The following is a 19,337-nucleotide window of genomic DNA, read 5'->3' as shown; positions in this document are numbered from 1 at the left end:
TGCTTTAGAATTGTTTGTCAATAGAATTTCACTAATTCTGTATTTTCATACCCTCCTCTCTATTTTACTTTTCTGTTAAGCCAGCAAGCTTGATTATATGGCTGTAGCTGAAGAAAGTAGGTGAATTATGTAGGGAGAACATAATGTGAGTTATGGACATGGAGGTGTGGGTCAAAATCTGCAAGATGGTGGGTGCAATTAAAGAATTCTGTTGTCACTATGCATTATAAAAGGGACATGGGTTTCAATTATAATGTTATACCAGCCATCTTAAATATTTGAGATGTGGATGACCTATCACTTAGGGTCTAACTCAGTGTTGGCAGGTGCATCTTTGAAATAGTAACCGCAGATCCTGTTCACTGTGACACAATTTGCTTCTGTAGCAAAATGCATTTAATGACAGGACCAAAATAATCTAAAATTTCTATGAATTATTCCATCTTTAATTAATTCATCATCAAGGTTTTTTTCAATACCAAGGAAAAATAGTTGGAACATTTTGCTAATGGGAACTGTACAATTTTGTTGTTTTTTCCATCTGATCAAAATGTCACATTCGCAAGTGCCACAAACATAATTCACTCTGAGGAGTCAGGAGAACTATGCATGCTTTAGACCTTATAAACGCAATTCAATAAACCAGACTGAGTTTTTAGGGCTCTGTACAAGGCTGAAAAACATTGCAGCTGCTTAAGAATTGCCTTACTTTTGGGGGAAACTTCTCAAAACAGCAACATGAGTTTTCATTCATGTAGAAGATGGGATGCTTTAATAATTAGCAGAGATGCTTTGCTTGCGCTTGCATGAGTCTGAAGCATTTCTTTCACATTATTTTTGAAGTGTGTCCAAACAATGATTAGCATTATTTTAGAGGAATTTATAATTACTATTTCAAGATGTTTTGAAGGAGAGAGATTACTGACTGTAGTTGTTTCTATGATTTTGAATTATCTTGAATTTTATGGTTGATTAACAACTTTGGTGATTCATTCACCAGACAGTAGCATCATCCATAAAATTATACTTATTATATTAGAGAAAAAGAAGAAATAAACTGGTAATATTTTAAGCAGCATGGCTTACTGTATAAAGGATATGCCTGATTCATTCTACCATTAATGATAAGCATTCAGATATTTAACATTCAAGTGAATCGTTGTTAGCATTCAAAGTACTGTATGTGTATCCTAATCCATTCAATTAAACATTTTTCATTGGGCCAAACAAAACCATGATGGTTTTGCAAGTCCTTCAATGTGGTAATACTATATGTTATCTTATTTGTTCTAGAATCTTTTAAAATATCACCCAAAGGAGTGCAGAATTTCCACAAAGTCTTACAGGCGGAAAGACTTTGGCAGGCACAAGACTAATATTTTTATTTTTATTTAATAGGTATTTATTTATATTTGTAGGGCTGCCCATCTCACCTAAGTGACTCTGGGCAATTTACAATAGTTAAAAAACACATACTCCAATAAATCAGTTAGAAACGAATAAAAGATCTATGCATAAGTGCACATTGGGAGAAAACAAGAAGATGCATTCAAATTGTTCATTTATTTAAAAAATGTAGACAAAAATCTATAGAACAGATCATGGATATTTTTTTAAAAAATGTTCATTCTTATCCATGTGCTCACAATATAAACATACGGAACAAACAACATTTATAACTTGGAGTCATTTCCCCTTGTCTATTAAACATACAGTGTTTCTCTGTATAAGAGAGACAATTGTATTGTGACTCTTCATTGGTAGCAAGACACATTCCTGCATATGTTCAAAGACATTCTCTTTATTATTTATTCAAATGTTTCAGGAGCAGGCTTAGGAAATACAAATGTTGTGGTTCTGTATGAAACCTGCCAGTTCAAACTGGTTGTTTTATCCCATGACAAAATAATAAATTTAAATAATGGTAGTGTGTTAGTCTTAAGGCACAAGTATGTTTGCTAGGACAGATGATCACAGCTGTGGATGTATTGTATGGGGAGAAAGGTGAAATCAGAAAAGATGATAATTTATTCTGAGGGTCCTTTCATATATTAAAGCCTCTCTCTCCCTGCCCCTTCTCCCAGTTCTTAGAATTATTGCAGTTACATGAATGATGGAAAACATCAGCCAGGATTTAATATGTTCTCTGCATTTGTTCTATTCCATCTGTTATACTATTCAAAGAAGTATAGTACTAACATATACTAGCAAAAGAAATCAACTGCCAATTGTAACATGAGAATTTGTCCTCCTGTTTGTCCATATGACTATGTCTATAGTAAGCCTTCTCCAATCTGTTGTACGATCCCTCCAGCATTTACGCACAATTATACAGACATTTCATCTCATTTATATCCATTCATTCTCTCTTTCACAAGTGACTTTGCCCCCATCTAGAACAGCACATATGCTTAAAAAAAAAAATCCTAATTCCCATGAGTGGATTTCAGGTGGCACAGAATACTTTGGGGGGGGGGGATTTTAATCATTTATATCCCAATGGTTAGCCCACCTACCACATTATTCCATAAGTAAAATCAGGTTTGAAAAGAAATCCCGAAATACTATAATGGGAAACATTTTGATCAAAGGTATATTGTGGCAGGATTCAGAAAAGTCAAAGAGAACCAATTGGTAAAGTTTTGCAGGCTGAAACTAACTGTTCTTGTGGCCTTCGTAATCAATAACTCTTCCAAGAAAAGGCAACTTCTCCAAGTCCATTCCTATTTTATTGTGTTAATTACTTGCAGACAATATTTTTTGCAAGCATATAAATGGGGAGTTTCTCATAGGCATTTTTATCACTCTTTCAACAATCCCCAAACTCTCAGAAACAGTCTTGCAACAGTTCATTATTATTATTATTTTAAATAAATTTTATTGATTTTACAATTAAAACAAACCAACAACACATACATAAATGAAAGAGAGAAAAAGAAGAAAGGGAGAAGAAAATAGAAAGAAAAAATAGAAAACAATTAAAACATTCTCATCTTCAACAGTTTGTAAGACCTCTTTTTTATCCTTATTTTATGCCATATACACACACCTAATCCTTACATATATCTGTGTATCACTAATATGGATTTATCCTATCCTCTTTTGCCTTTTCGTGTGAAGTCTATCTTTGGTCTATCCATTTGAACCAGCAGTTCCAGCTGTTGTAGTATATTGAAGTGTCTTTATTTTTTAATCCCAAAGTTAATTTGTCCATTTCTGCACAATTTGAAATTTTTTGAATGATCATCTCCTCTGATGGAACATGAGGCTGCTTCCAACATTGTGCAAAAGGCAATCTGGCTGCTATCAAAATGTGTATTATTATATATTTCACTTTTTTTGATATTTGTTTATCAAAGATCCCTAACAGAAAGGACTCTGGTTTGAATTCGATCTGTTCTCTTGTCATTTCTTCCAGCCAATTTCTAATTTTCTGCCAATATTTTTGAGCTTCTGTACAGGACCACCACATATGGAAAAATGTTCCCTCTTTTTTTTTGCATTTCCAGTAATTCGGACTCATATTGGGGTGCATCTTCGCTAATCTCGAAGGAGGAAGGTGCCATCTATAAAACATTTTATAGGCGTTTTCTTTGTATGCTACCAATTTTGTAATTTTATTATTTCTACCCCAGACCTTTTCCCATTCTGTTATGGTGATGCTAAGTTCATTATTACTTTTAACTTCAGAATGAAACCACCATGCTAAACCAATATCCCTAGCTAACAAATAAGGAAAATTCACGTCTGGCAATCAGCCAGTGCTCTAACCTCCTCCTTGTTCTTACCCTCTGACTCTTAATAATGAAAAAAATAAAACAAAAATGCAGATCACTGTCTGCAAAGCTCTGTGCAAAGACACTGGTATGCAACAGTGGCTGAAGACACAAAGGAACCAGGGTGTCAGAAGTTACCACCTATGGAAAATCAGCCAGGCCACAGGCTGCATGGAACTCTAATGCCAAAGATAAGGAAACAAAACATACATGATTTGAACTGGACTGCAGTAGAGCTAGAAGAAAACTGATGTAGCTGATATAGAGGGCATTTAACTGATCTGAAAACAACTCAACAATCCCAAGTAGAAGCACCCTTGGTCAAAAACATGGGGACAACAAAACAGCAGAGACAAATCTTTTATTTCTTCTCAGCCTTATAAATTTTACATTCCTTAATTTTAATATTGACTATTTCTTTATCTTCCTGCAATTATGCAATGTAAGATTATGCAATGTAATATTTTGTATTTTGCTTTTTTTAAAAAAAAAAAATCAAAACAGCAAAAATAAAGGACTCTCAGAACATCCATTGCTTCTATTGTAAACATCGGTCTGGCTGGCTTCCTTTAGTGAGCCAACAGAAGTAAACAAATATTTAGGAAAGGAACATAAAACTATCAGAACAGTTCTCAGCATATCTCTCTAATGCTTTCAACAGAGCTTTAAAGCACAGTGTTGGACAGCCAACTGTGCTTTTAGATCTTCAAATCTAAATATTTCATGAGCCTTTAAATTAGATTTTATTTTTTTATCAATTGTATATGGCTGCCCATTGCACAAGAAACCACTGCACAATACAAATAAATTTGTATTGCTGTTCTTCATGAATCAACATAAATATCATTACTGTATAATCTAGTTAAAATCAAAACTGAATTGGATCAAAGAATAAAGCCAAAGTTGGATTATGTTCATTTGTTACCTGTTAAAATATCCTGAAAATATGTGTCATTTAAAATGATCTGATCTCCCCTAGAATTTTTCACACTTGCATAACTATCTGGGAGTAAATGAAATGGCAACAATTTTGCCATTGGAAAAGAAAAGCTTTAAAAATCTGATGGATAAATTTGATGGACTTCCTGTGGTTGGATCCAAAAGCCATATGGCTATGACCATGGCTTTTTTCTCTTCTGATACTGGACTTTATGTCAAAGTTAACATGAAATGCATGGGATTTTCAAAAACATGACATAATATGACAAATTTATTTTGATTGCTAGAGATTAATAGAAAAAAGAAGCATATACTGAGCATATTGAAGCCATGCAAATAACCTGAAAAATATCTCTGAAATATATAGTGGCAGATAGGACAGCACTCCAGAGAGTTAACAGAAGATCATTGGTTGCCCTCTCCCCTCTTTGGAAGAGCTTTATAGCTCCTACTGCCTTAAGAAAGTTCAAAACATTCTCAAAGATCCATCTCATCCTGGGCACCCTTTTTTTGGAACTATTACCATCTGGCAAACAATGCAGGTTAATAAAAACAAGGACAAATAGGCTGAAAAACAGCTTCTACCCCAGGGCAGTAACTCTATTGAATTCTACTGTATAGTGCAATATTAATGCAGTATCAGGGGTTTTCAATTCAATGTATAGAATGTGAAGGGTGTGGGTTTGTGTTTATTTTCATAGTCATAATGTACACTGAAGATGGTATTTAATTTCATTGTACGAGGTGCAATGACAATAAAGCACCCTAAACTAAACTAAACTCATGGGCTGACTTACATTTTACATTTCACATTCTCCTTCATAGTGTTTGGTTCCGTAACCTCTTGCCCTGCTGCATCAAGGCAGCATAACCTGCACTAGTTGACCTTGCCAGATGATCACCAGACATACCATAGTGATTTCTTACCTTTACTGCAAACTCTGCTTCTGTGGCTTTGTGAATACATCTCTTGCAAACAGAATATGAGCCAATGCCAATGTCTTCCCGGATTTCATATCCATCTGTAAAGTGAATATTGTTCCCATGTAACTGCTACAGAGGGAAACAAAACAATAGCAATAAAAGAACAAGTCTTACGCTGACTCCATCAGGAGATTCTCTAGCAATTCAGAGACATTACTTTATTACACAGAACCAGCTAATTAAATAAGTGCTGCCTTAATTCTGACCAATTAATCTTACAATCCTTAGCATGCTTGGATTTCTTTTAGGTCATCTTGAGGTAATAAAGCTACAGCAATATTGATATAAAAATACAGCACAGCTAATCCAAAAATAAACATCCCATTCAAGTTAAACTTCCTTTAATGTGAGTTCAGCTGCTGCTGATTTAATAAAAATATCTCTGTAGTCTTCTTGGCAACAAAATGAAACTTATTTGCCATGGGTTATGGAGTGGTTTTTAAAATTTCCACGCTAGCCAATGACACTTTCCTGATCTCTAAGGATGGAAGCTGCCATCTGGCTGGGCTTCTGTGGAAACAGCAAATTTTAAATTTTAAGTTAAATTAAAAAAAAGTAATTTCCCCTCCTCATGGCATTTATTATTTAGTATTGATTCACTGACCAGCAGTGGCTGTTCATTAAACATTTAGGTTATATTCCCTGGGGGATTTTTCAGTTTCTTGGAAATATAATGGTTGATGATGATGATGATGACAATCATGAAGTTCATGATTTATATCTGGTCTTTCTATCAACATGGCATTCAGAGAAACTCATCTGGGAATTCCTGCATGCAAAGAGTATTCTCTATCACTGAAAATAAACCACCTTCTCATATTAGCTTTCATTGCTAATATGAGTTTTTGGTTGTTGATCTTTGTTGTATTTCGCAAACTAGGACTGGAGAGGAAGGACACAATAAGTTGTTGCTGATACCACACAAAAAGCTGGGGAAAACAAACTGTGATACTTTGTAAAAAAAAAAGGTTGATAATGGGAACTAAATCTTTCCATGAAATAAATGAAACTGTTTACATCATGGGTGTCAAAAGTCGCAGAGTCACGTTGCCACCATGTGATGTTTCATGATGTTTTTTCCCTTTGCAGAGCTGGGGTGGGTGTGGTTTGTGTGTGACACATCCGGCCCAGTGGGCCACAAGTTTGACACTGCTGGTTTACATAAAGGTATTAGTCATATCATTGATATACTTGTGGGTAATTTAATGTCCAGACAATTTCCCTTTAGTGGATGTAGCTCATATTCAGGTCTCATTTAGGGGATCACTTTCTATTACTAAAATATGGAAATTCTTTTTTCCACATTACAAAATATTTCATGCTGGAAGCATGAGAAATTATCACGTGAATATATTATTCTTAATAATTCAAATAGTACTAATATTACTAACATTTTATATTTTAGGTGTCATCATTTCTTATGCTCCTAGAATATAATTGTAATGGATTAAGGAAATTCTATATTTTGAGTGGATTACTGGGTAACTCAGGATTTCAAATATTCTCAAAACACAGTCACAGTTTTTTCTTGCATTGGAGGGGATTCAGATGGAAATGAAATTAGCGCTTAGTTTGAACTCATTTAGTCTTTTGTCAGAGGTCTTAAGGAAAGCAGCCTTTTAAAATAAATCTAAAGCTACTTGGTCCAATACCTAGAAAACTCTAGAAGACTGGGGTATCTAAAATTACATGTTTGATAGGTTTGTGAGGATATTCTTTTAAGTAGCAATTTATTTTGTCTGAGATAATTTCATGTCTGGTTCTGTTCTCTGCCTCCCTATTTCTTTATTTTCTCAGTTTATTTACCCATTAGTGTTATCTTTGATTTGAAACTAAATGGCAACGAAACTGTAATCTCAAATCCTTACTTTGCTGCCGTTATGGAGAACCGCCCCTCCCCCCCAATTTTCTTGTTTATTCTAATTTAATTTATAATCAGCCACTTCATCCTCCAAAACTGCTTAGGTTTAATAAGCCCAATTAAAAGGTAAAACTGCAACTATTTATTTTAAAGCCTTGTCCTAGAAATCTCCTGCTCTACACATCCAGATTTCAGAAGATAAACACCCACATCTGGACAACTCACAACCCGGGCAGAGAAGATCCTAGGGAGAATTCTACGAAGTTTGGGGGAGAGGGATAACGATACTCTTTCCTCATCTTTCTTCCTGCTATCATCTTAAATTATAACAACTTGTATTATAAGACATTATGTAACAAATAGAAGATTATTGTAATTATTATCCTACTTTTTAATATAGGAAGCTGCCAAAGAAGATAGCATAGTTAAAAACAGATACTGAAAAATACTTTCAACCAATTCATATGACTAAAAGCCTTGAATTCTTTCCTAGAAATAGAAAGAGGGACTGTATTTGACTTAATGCTTGGAGAAAAAATACAAGCAGTGGCAATGTGTATTTTGCTACTGCAGGAGAAAGCAGTGATTTTTACTACAAAACCCACCATATGTTGCCAATAGTCCTTCCTGTACTATCTAAAATAGATGGAGGATACTAAATGTTGCATAAAGCAAAAGGAATGGCGGGACAAGCACAAATTATATTTAGCGTAATAAAGCCGTGAAGAACTATGAAAAAGCTTGTCTGTGTGATCCTGCTTATGTACATAGGACTGAATTTAAAGGACTGAATCTGGCATTTTTTGTAAATGTGGTTTCCACGTTATAGAAATTTTGAACTATTACAATTAGAATAAAACATCAATTCAATAGATTCTATTTAACAGACTTCAGATGCAATGAATATTTCTATAGAGACATTACCTGAAATCAAGGACATTCAGATAATAAAAACGTTTGCTCATAAATAAATAGCCAAACTAAGAAATTCACTTCCATAAAATGTGATGATATCAACAAAAGATGATTATTACTTATTAAATTTATATCACATCTTTCCTCCAGGAATTCAAAGTAAAATACATAATCTTCCAATGTTAGTCCACAACAAGCCTATGAGGTAGAGAATGAATTAAGAAAAAATGACTAGCTCAAAGTCACCCCAGTGTATTTCCTTAGAACACTTGAATCTGGCTTAGACAGGAAGTTTCTCTAATCCTAGCTGTTTTTCTTAATGTTCTTTATGCTACTGTAATACATCTAGATCCATGATAGTGAACCCTATAGCACGTGTGTTGAAAGTGGCATGCAGAACCACCTCTCCGGGCATGACAGCCGTCGCCTGTTGCGCTTTTGGGTTCTGGCGCATGCATGCGCGCTGGCCAGCTGGTCTTCGCATGTGCAGGAGCACCAGAAACTGGAAGACCAGGCGGCCAGCATGCGCACTGGGGAGATGCTCTTCTAGTTTCTGGTGCTCCTGTGTGCGTGCGCACACACTCCTATGCCAAAAAGGTTTGCCCACACTGGTTTAGATGAAGTGAAAGAGGTATAACAACTATACAGCCAAGTTCATACCTGGACAATTGGATGAACTGTGACTTTATGTGGTTCTTGCTGTACAGGATCCTGCCCCAAATTGGATGCCACAAAGCTGAATCCTCTGAAGAGATGATGAGCATTGGCACTTGGAGGGACACCTGGAGAATCTGCAGAGGAGATGAGAGGTGAGTCAAGGAACAGGGCACCTGGAGATTCCAACCGTTTCTCCAGTATTATTTTCCCTAGTAATGTTATAAAGAAGCAATTTGCACGCTACAACCGAGCCGTGCTATTTTCAACATGGAGACATGCAATCTTTTCCATCTGAAAGATCTTCCCAATCTTTGCTTCAACATAAAGCTGCATCAGAATTTCCAGAGTGGCAGCTCTGAATGTACTGAGATAGTGAGACTAGCTGTTAAAAAAGAGAATTAAAGAGGAACCAAGTGACTCTCTGCCAAGAAGAGCCTTTAAAGCAGGGGTGTCCAAACTTGGCAACTTTAAGGTTCAACTTCATGCTGGCTGGGGAATTCTAGGAGTTTTAAGTCCACAAATCTTAAAGCTACCAAGATTGGACATCTCTCCTTTAAACTACTAAACTACTTAAAAATTAGTTAATTATTCATTAATTATTCAATTAATAATAAGCTACTTAGTATTAGTAGTAATACACTTCTAAAAACAGACTACCCATAATTTTCATTCTTTCTTTCTTTTTAGCAGCAAACCGCACAGCTGCTTGTACAACTCTTTGCATGCAAAGCCCATCTGAGGATTTCTGGCAGTGCAGAATTTAAATGTAAAAGCATTTTCAGTAGGTTATACATGAAAGAATTAATGGGAAGCAATTGTATAGTAATGCATAACCCTAGAGAGTCTGGAGTGTCCTTCCAGAAGGACCACTCCAATTGATACCCAGAAACACTAGGAAAAAATTGTGGAAAATACTACACAGTAGTAATTCTAATTCTCTAATTCAGCCACACCATAAAATTCCAACAGTGAGTCTATGTGAGTACAAGGTGACAGATTCTTCTGGAAGCGACAGCAAATTTGGAAATATAATGGTATTTGGTATAATGGTATCATCGCATCATAACAATCACTTCCTGGGTCCTGTCTGCCAAGGAATATGAAGCTAACTGCCTTTCATATTGTAGGATCTGCCATCAGGAATATCATCCCTCTGGAGATGGAATTGGCTTTGTGCCTTTTGGCCTTCTGGAAAACCCTGGAGACGGGATTCTACGCCTGAGTTTGTGGCTTTGATGCATGAGGGAGACTGTATCCTGATTATATTGATTGCTATTTGTGCTTCATAATTCTTGACTGCTGTGGGTCATATGTTTTTAATTAATATTTTTATTATTTGAAAGTGGTAAGCCATCCAAAGGTAACATTAATCCACCCATTTGAGATGAGTGGTTCTACAAGTTGAAGGAAGGGAGGGAGGGAGGAATGCTAGGTAATTCTTAAACTCTAAATATAATTTGGATAGTTTTGCTTGAAAGTTTTAAAAAATAAATGTAAAAATAACAGCAAATCTACTGATATGGTTTCTTAGTAAGTACCTGTTGGGGTCCGTGATGTGAATTCAGGGTCAAAATGGAAAGTGTCCTCTGGCCGACCCACTGCAGGTTTAAAGGGTGGTTTGATTTCTCTTCTGTACAGTTTCTATATAAGAGCAAAGCAAAACAGGTTGATTATCTTGCCACAGGGGACCCTTGAGTTAGAAAATAGCTGTAAGCCAAATAATTAATAAGCAATAATTTAAAATAAAATACATTGATTAAAATAATAGTTTTTAATGCAGAAAGCTGCTTAAAGGAACAGAAATCAAGAAGAATGCTTGCTGCATTCTGACTATGGGAAATAGGTTTCATGTATAATTCAGCGGAAGGGAGAAATTGAGAAACATCACACAAGAGAAAGTACGAGGCTGAAATATTTTCCTCACTTAGGCTCAGTTTCCATTACAATCAGCTAGACTTATTTTCCTTGTGGCAATAGAGGACTGTGCTTTTCAGAACATTTAACTGCACGTTAAAATATATCTGCACATATGAAAGTATTTGAAAAACAGTAGCCTGATTTTTATTGGTATAGTTCATTCATTACAGGAGAGAGGGGAGCATTTCCGCGGAAGCAAAGCGTGCTCAGCATATTCTGCCTTTAGTGACATTTTCATAGGCTGTAATTTGAAAATGACAATGCAGATGCCCAGTATAAACTATTAAAGTAATAAAACATTCATTTATGACCTGACATAAATGTGAACTCAGACATATCAATAGGTTTGATCTGTATGAGTTCAACATATAAGCCCTTTGCTCAGACTTATGAATCCTAAGCCTATTCTGCTTGTATATGTATCTGTTGTATTCATTACTTTGAGCTGAGTACATATTGATTATGTAAAGAAACGCAGAGATTGTAAAATATGATATTTACTTAAGCAGTTTGCACACTCATATGTGCAATACAAATCATACATTTCAGTAACTGAGAGAACTGTTTGGCACAGAAGATGAAGTATTACACTGGAAGTTATTTTTGAATATCTGAGAATCCACCATTTACCAATTTGCTTTTCTTTCACAGATTATGTTAAACCAGAACTACATATTATCAGGGTTTTCAACTGTATCAAGGCTTCTTTGAAGACATTTATTCAAATGTAGTTATCTATGGAGAGGATATATCAGAATCATGTTAAAATAATGATAATAAAATTTTAATTTAAATTTTTTTTAAGTGGCATTATAGCATTATTTCTCCCTAAGATTTTCATCACAACTGTTTTATTAGCTTTGAGAAATAGTGTTGGATACCATTTGAAATACTGCTTTCATGCACACATTTCCTTACAAAGTCTTTATTTTTTGTTCTAAGCCTCCAACATCTTTGCTCAGGAGCCCACTACAAGTTTAAGGGGCTATGAGCACTTGCTGTGCTAATATTTGAAGTAACACACTACAGAAGAAAATAAGGAAGTCACATACTCAGCAATATCCTTCCTCACGAAGCCAAGAACACCTGATGTAATGCAACTTTAGCTTTATATATAAGTAGAACTTGAGAGACAGTCATATCAACAACCTTGATATGCACCTGGTAATCATCCTCAAAGGAAATTCATTTCAATTAAATCAAAGAGCATATAGTCATTTCCTGGCCTGTATGTCCCTGATGGAAATGAATGAGAATAGCAAGGTTGCACCTGCTGGTATGAATTGAGTGGGAAGGATATATTGATCAGGACTTGTTTACAAAGAACCCAGGGCATGTGTGTCTATGGAAACAGATCCTACGCTTGCAATCTCTATCTTCCATTTTTGCAAGCTATTCTGGAGAAGCAGTTCCTTTGCACGCATCCTAAACAGGATATGGAAGCTGAACTCAAGGCAGCAGCACATTCTTATGCTACCAATAGAAGAGAATGTATTTACCTCAGGATTGAAGTGTGGAATCCTTAATGCTCTCTTAGCTTGGTTGTTTGCTTGCAAACATTTCACTACCCAACTGGGTAACATCTTTGGTGCTGGAAGGGAGCCGGGATTGCTTTCTGTTTATATACAATAGCTTGCCCTGTCAGTATTGATAGGAATGGACCAACGATTCCTACTCACAGTCACCCATGCCCTAGTCACTTCCTGTCTTGATTATTGCAACACGCTCTACATGGGGCTGCCCTTGAAGAACATCTGGAAGCTCCAGTTGGTGCAAAATGCAGCGGCCCGCATGGTTTTGTTCAGACCCCAGTGTGCACCTGTGCCACCTCTCCTGTAGGAGCTGCATTGATTGCTGATTTGCTTCTGGGTGCAATTCAAAGTGCTGGTTGTCACCTTTAAAGCCCTTCATGGCTTGGGACCGGGTTATCTGAGGGAACGTCTCTTGCCAGTCACATCTACCTGACCCATTAGAGCGGGGAGGCAGGGAATGTTGCGGGTCCCATCCCTGAGGGAGATACACCTGGTGGGACCCAGAAGAAGGGCCTTCTCTGTGGTGGCTCCCTCCCTCTGAAATATTATTCCCCCAGAGATTAGAATGGCCCCCACTCTAGCACTCTTCCAAAAGGCACTGATGACCTGGTTCTGCCAGCGGGCCTGGGCAACCCAGAGCAGGATGGAGGCCATCAAATGGCTAGTGTGATCTGCTATTGTCGGGGCAGGGGATGGGAGTTGAGATTTTGGTCTATTGTACTTTATTAATTTTTATTGTTTTTTTAAAAAACAATATTTTATTGTTTTACACTGTGTAAACCGCCTTGAGTCGCCATGGGTGAATAGGCGTCAATATTAAATAAGTAAGTAAATAAGTAAGTAAACAAACAAACAAACAAACAAGTAAGTAAGTAAGTAAGTAAGTAAGTAAATAAATAAATAAATAAATGTGGTTTCCCCTTAGTAATTCCTTGATTAGAGTGTCTTTTTTACTTTTTGACTATTTGTCAGATTTGGTAGTTCTGTGATTAGGACATTGGTATGACTTGATTGTATCAGTGGTGGTATTCAAATAAAGTTGCCACCGGTTTGGTGGGCGTGGCTTGGTGGCTGCGCTTTGCACGCATGCATACACTTTCTGTGCACGCGCGTGCCAAACACACACTTTGCGCAGGCGCAGAGGTTTTCTAACTTGCCTCCTGCAGCCTGCACAATGATGGTTGCTGCAGCAGCTGTTGCGCGGTGCTATTTTGCGCCACGCAAAGCAGCTGCACTTTGAATTCTGGCCATAAAAGTGAGCCCGGGCAGGCGGGTGGCCCAACTACAGAGCAGCGAAGAGAACTGGTTCGATCTCCACTGCTCATCGCCGCTACCGGCTCTCCAGAACCAGTCGAATACCACCACTGGATTGTATGGTGTTCACCCTGGTGTTAATTCCTGCTGGGTAATCATTTCTAATGAGGAGTTATTCTGGTCTATTTGCTTCCATTTGCATTTTTTTAATTGACTCTTTTGAATGGTGTGCAAATATTACATGTCTACTGATTAACACCATCCCCAACACTCTCAGCAATCCTGACAGGAGAAGCTACTGTATATAAACAGAGAGCAAACCCCGCTTCCTTCTAGCACTGAAGATGTTACCTAGTCAGGTAACAAAACATCTGCAAGCAATAGCAAAGCTGAGAAAGCACCAAAGGCTCCACACCCATATGCTCTTTCCCCCCATATATTCATTTCCATCCTGTTTAAATGCGTGCATTCTGCCAACAACATCTACGAAGCCTGAGCTGATCTTCAGGTGCCTTCCAGAAATAGAAAGATAGTGACTCATAGCAATTAAAATATGCTTAATGTAATAAAGGATTTTCATGAACAATACTCTTGCCACGAACTTAGGCACCTACCCCCCTTACCACATACATACTGTAATATTTTATTCATTTATTTATTTGATTTATATTGCTGTGTATTTGTCCAGGGTAACTCAAGGCAGCTTACACAATGTAAAATCATATTTAAAACAAAAAACAGAAACAAAAACAATAAAAACTAACAAAAAAGAATCAAATAAATTAGTAATATGCAGGTGCAGAGATGAATTCCCTTCTAAAATGTTATCTTTGGACTTTCTGTATCATCAAAATGGTTTGGTCAATAGATAAAGACAATTTTTATTCTGAAAGATTTCCCACTTAATAAACATAAATTGTTTCTGTCATTAATTTAGATTTATAATTCCCATCAAAGCTGAACAAAACCTCCATTCTCCCTTAAAATCTTTGTTCCAGATGTAGCTTAAGCAGGGTTTTATTAAATATGAGGGTTGTGCAGTGCTTCAAATTCTGTCTCCAAAAAGCTGCTTTGGACCATATGCATCACATAAGCTTTGCCATTTCTGCTCCCTTGAAATCCCAGGAAATGATATAGCTGCTTTTAAGTGCTGTAGAAGTCCTTTGTACTTTCAAGCATGTTTGGGAGATCAAAACCAAAGTCCAGCACAATCTTATGGAATTGAATAACTCACATCCTATACTGGAGCCTGAGATCCTAAGACCAGAGGAAAAATAAAGGCTGCAATGAAAGTGCTGTGGATAGAAGATGCAAACTGTGGGCCAGTATCAAACACATCTACAGTTTCCACCACAAAGTCTTCTGGCTTACTTGTTTGCATTGTTCCTTCTGTAACTTCCATAAGCAACTATGGCACAATCATGGAGTTTTGAGCCAAATTGCATTTAGCCAGTGCCACAATAATATTTTTCTCAGCTGCTACCTGGTTTTCTGAGTTACTTGAATTCCGCAAGCACGACAGGAATGTCCCAGACTTGTCTCCCTTTGTGTCTGCCAGGTGTCAGTGGGTCAGTGCCAGCACACCCTAACTGATGAGCTCTAGTGGAAATTTGGAGGATGCTGTGAGCAGATCAATTTTATAACTTAAAAATAGCACACCCAAGTCTTTAAACTCAAACTCCATTAAACTCAGTACCCGTTTCACAAATATAATGGGGATATATCATGGGTTCTGGTGTACTATGAACATAAGGTAACTCAATGAAACACTGTCAAAATGTTATTTGTTTCATTACAGGAAATAATACTGTTTTGCTGTTTAAATGTCAACTGTCTAATTAGTTGTCCGCCTTATACACTATAGCTAATATTCGACTAATGAGAATTGCACAGGATTATTTTAATTCTCAAACAATGTCTTAAATATGTTTCTAAGAATAATAGAAATGCTACAGCATGATGAGGGCAATTAAAAAGCTACTGGTTTTCTTCTAACAATTTCATGAAAATGTGTTTAATGCTTTTGGACATATCCAACAGTGATTGTAAGGCATTTTTTCTCCTTAATAAAAATATCATTATTCATAGCTTGACTCTTTAGGATTGACTCATGCCAAAGTTTATGAGGGATTCATCAATGCATGCAAAGCTTCCTATTAAGGCATAAGGTCACATCTGACCTTAATAACAGTGACCAGGACAAACCAAGCACTTTTACTAGCTCCATTCTTCTTTATTATTCCTTTCCTTTTCCTTTTCATGAAGATCTGTCCCTTTAGCAGCTGGAAACATCATTATAAGATGGCTAGAACTAGTTTCAGAACTCATGCTGGTATACATATTCTGAAAATTATAAAGTCAAGTGATTGTCTGCTTTTTAAATGCATTATTAAATCTGTATTGAAACCCTTCCCCTTCAAAGCGCTGTTGCCTAAATGTGTAGCATAATGCTGGCTTGCTTCCTACTACATTTCTATCACGATTTGTGAAGGTTCAATTAGAAAGTAGTTAAATTGAACTGTTGAGTCATTCTGATGTGCTGAATTGAATACGTTCACATCCATTAAGTGATGAGATGAACTTTTGTGCAAGCGTGAGCAGACTTTTAAAAGAATCAATAATTCGAATAGATTTAGAAATTCAGATTATGGGCCATTCACATGTCCTAATTTTGATGCCTCTGCCCTTAGTATTGCAGATTCTAGGCTATTGAATCAGATTTTGCTTCAGGAAGGAAATATAATGAGGCAATTAGAATCAGACAACAGCACTGGTAAATTTTACCCGGTGGAGGAAGTGCATTTACAGAAAGGAAAGTGGAATAAAGAAGGGGGCATGCCTACTTTCATACCCAGCCCTGCAATTGCTAGTTATTAACTTGCACAAGGTTGTACCTTGCAAGGAAACTTAGCTCTCAGTCTCCTTCTCCTTCTTCATGATCCTGGCCTACAGGCACTCATATTTTGCAGTCTTATGTCACTCGCTTTATATGAGTCTCATATTCCATGGCAGAATAATACATCAGTAGTACAATGTCTACTTTTATATAAGGTATCTTAGAGACAGACACCTTTTAGGGATCAAGAGCCTACCTGACATTATGAAACCATATAGCAGACATTCATAAACTGGCTTCCAAAATTTGGGGAGGTGTACAAACAAAACTTATGTCTTTTTCCTTCCATGCAGAAATCTAAGAAAAAGACAGAACAGCTGTCCAGTGTCTTCAGATTGTTTGCTTCATTGACATTCTTCCAGCCACAAAGAGCCGCAACCTTTCTAAAACTTGTGGTGTAAAAGCAAGAGCAGTCTCTGGTAATTCTGTTGAGTAGGTGCTCTAATGAAAACTCCTTAGCAGGGATCACTAGATAGGGACAGAACTAGGATATTGTTGCCTATGACTATCAGGCCTGGATTACATACTGTTGCCCTTTCATTAGTTGACACAGACTATAAGTTATTTTCTACCATTTAATGATGTTTGTTTAGAAAGCCAGGTGTCCTCAGCCTCCTTAGTTACCATTTAGTGGCAGAATCCCTCTTTTGTATTCTTTACTATATCACCTAACAGGTTTAGTGGGGTCCCTGAGTAACTTAGCCTTCCCTAGCTCCGTAATCTCCAGAATTCCTCACTCCAACATGTTCAGCCATTTCCCCATGCTGGCTGGGACATTCTGGGAGCTGAAGTCCACAAGTTTTAAAGTTCCAAGTTTGGAGACCTCTGTTCTAGAGGATGTCTAATTATACCCAGAAAAGACTTTTGCTGCTACTAAATTGCTTAGGGTACTTGGAATGGGGAAAAAATTGTTTGGAACAGTGAAATTGGTTTGCTGTTTGCTCAGTAGAACTTTTAAATTAACTGTGTGATTGATTAATCACATTATACAATAGATCAGTTGAGTAAACTACTTACATTCCAGTCAATGGTAGCAAAAAAGGGATGGCGTTTAATTTCTTCAACTCCATCAAGGCCAGCCCCTGCCAAGGTAATGAAAAGACAGAGGGTGTTAGACCACAAGGTTTCTTCCCAGTTTTGTTTTTTATAACTCCACATCAAGAAAAGTAGGATGGCAGAAACAAGAGCAGAAGCTTTGAGAATGTTGAAATTATTGAATTATTATTCATTGTTGCTGAAATTATTACAGTTAATTTCCTTCAAGTAGTAAAGCAAAATATTATAATCATTGGATTACTGACTGACTACTTACAATGTGAGAATATATTAATATGTTGATATAGACTAAAATGATAACACATAAATTAAGGGTGGGACTAGTTCTATTGAGAGCCTAGTTCAAATCCACACATCAAGTTACAAAGCTTAGTGGATAAAAAGTTTAAACCATCTCATAGCACATTCTGCATTTACAGTAAATGGATAAAATGGAGTGGGACTAGTTCACCAATGTACAAAGCCTTGCCCTTTTCAAAGCACAAAGAGCTCATTTGCTTAATACATAAACAAATACATATTTAATCCTCATTTTAATATTCAAGCTATTAAAATATTTAAGAGCACATTTAATTTTAGACTCTCCAAAAGCCAAATTAAAATACTCCATAATTTTAAATGTTTAAATGCTGTTTAACAGAACTGTATCTGCATTGTGATTACTTGTTTTGCAGTTTATAGAAAATTTAAGACATTTCCTTCAGTACAGTACAGGAAATTATTGAAATTAAGCTTTGGGAAAGAAGCTCCTTTTAGAACAAGTCTGACAAACTTTGTCTATAAAAGCTCTTATCTGGTACCCATGAAGTCTTCTGTGCCCTGCAATAAGTTCTTTCCAAAGCAACAGTTTGTCTGTTTGTCTTTCCAAAGCAACAGTTTGTCCCTCCTGATTTTATAATAAATGTGAACAATATAAAGCAGGTGTACTGCTAATCAAAGTACTAGCATCAATTTTTATTCTTATTTTCAAGAATATCTCTAGGCTTCAAATGGGTCCTACAAACTACAAAGACTGCTGGGGGAATTGTAAGGTTGACTCAGCCTTTCATCCGTCCAAGGTCAGTAAAATGAGGACCCAGATTGTTGGGAGCAATATGGTGACTCTGTAAACTGCTTAGAGAGGGCTGTAAAGCATTGTGAAGTGGTATATAAGTCTAAATGTTATTGCTATTGATATCTCATTGAATGGAAGCAATTAGGCAAAGGGTTAATTGCTCTTGGACTTTTTCAATTCTCAGTCTTTTTTCAATCTTGGTTTCAGAAAGCATGTGCTTCCCTTAATTTCTCACAGCAATTAAGAGACACGCAGTTTATAAATAATGTTAGAAATGCAAACTAATGTATCTAAAATACATTACAGCTATATATTTTCCACATTACAGCTATATATTTTCCACCTAAATATGCATCTTTCTTCTCTTTTGTACTACTATTTCTATCAAAAACTTTCAGAGCAGCAACAAAGGGAAAGAAAATTTAAGGCAGTTTCCCTCCCTCCTCTTTCATGTATTATTTCATGGAAGATGTATAGCTCAGCCAGATGCCAAGAG

General features: G+C 36.5%; 1 protein-coding gene across 1 annotated transcript in view; it reads right to left on the bottom strand.

Annotated features, from left to right (window-relative positions):
- RPS6KA2 (ribosomal protein S6 kinase A2) overlaps positions 1-19,337 on the bottom strand; it is a 114,437-nt gene that overhangs the window by 19,065 nt on the left and 76,035 nt on the right. Inside the window, exons 11-14 of the mRNA XM_026705105.2 lie at positions 17,749-17,813; positions 10,671-10,773; positions 9,136-9,266; positions 5,643-5,768 (exon numbers count right to left, since the gene is read on the bottom strand). Of these exons, the coding sequence (XP_026560890.1) occupies positions 5,643-5,768; positions 9,136-9,266; positions 10,671-10,773; positions 17,749-17,813 (425 nt within the window). The remainder of the gene's footprint in view (positions 1-5,642; positions 5,769-9,135; positions 9,267-10,670; positions 10,774-17,748; positions 17,814-19,337) is intronic.

The sequence above is a fragment of the Pseudonaja textilis genome, chromosome 1 (genome assembly GCF_049901715.1).
Source record: "Pseudonaja textilis isolate UNSWEBS1 chromosome 1, rPseTex1.2, whole genome shotgun sequence".
In the NCBI taxonomy this organism is placed as follows: domain Eukaryota; kingdom Metazoa; phylum Chordata; class Lepidosauria; order Squamata; family Elapidae; genus Pseudonaja; species Pseudonaja textilis.
This window is presented reverse-complemented; position numbering and strand designations above follow the sequence as displayed.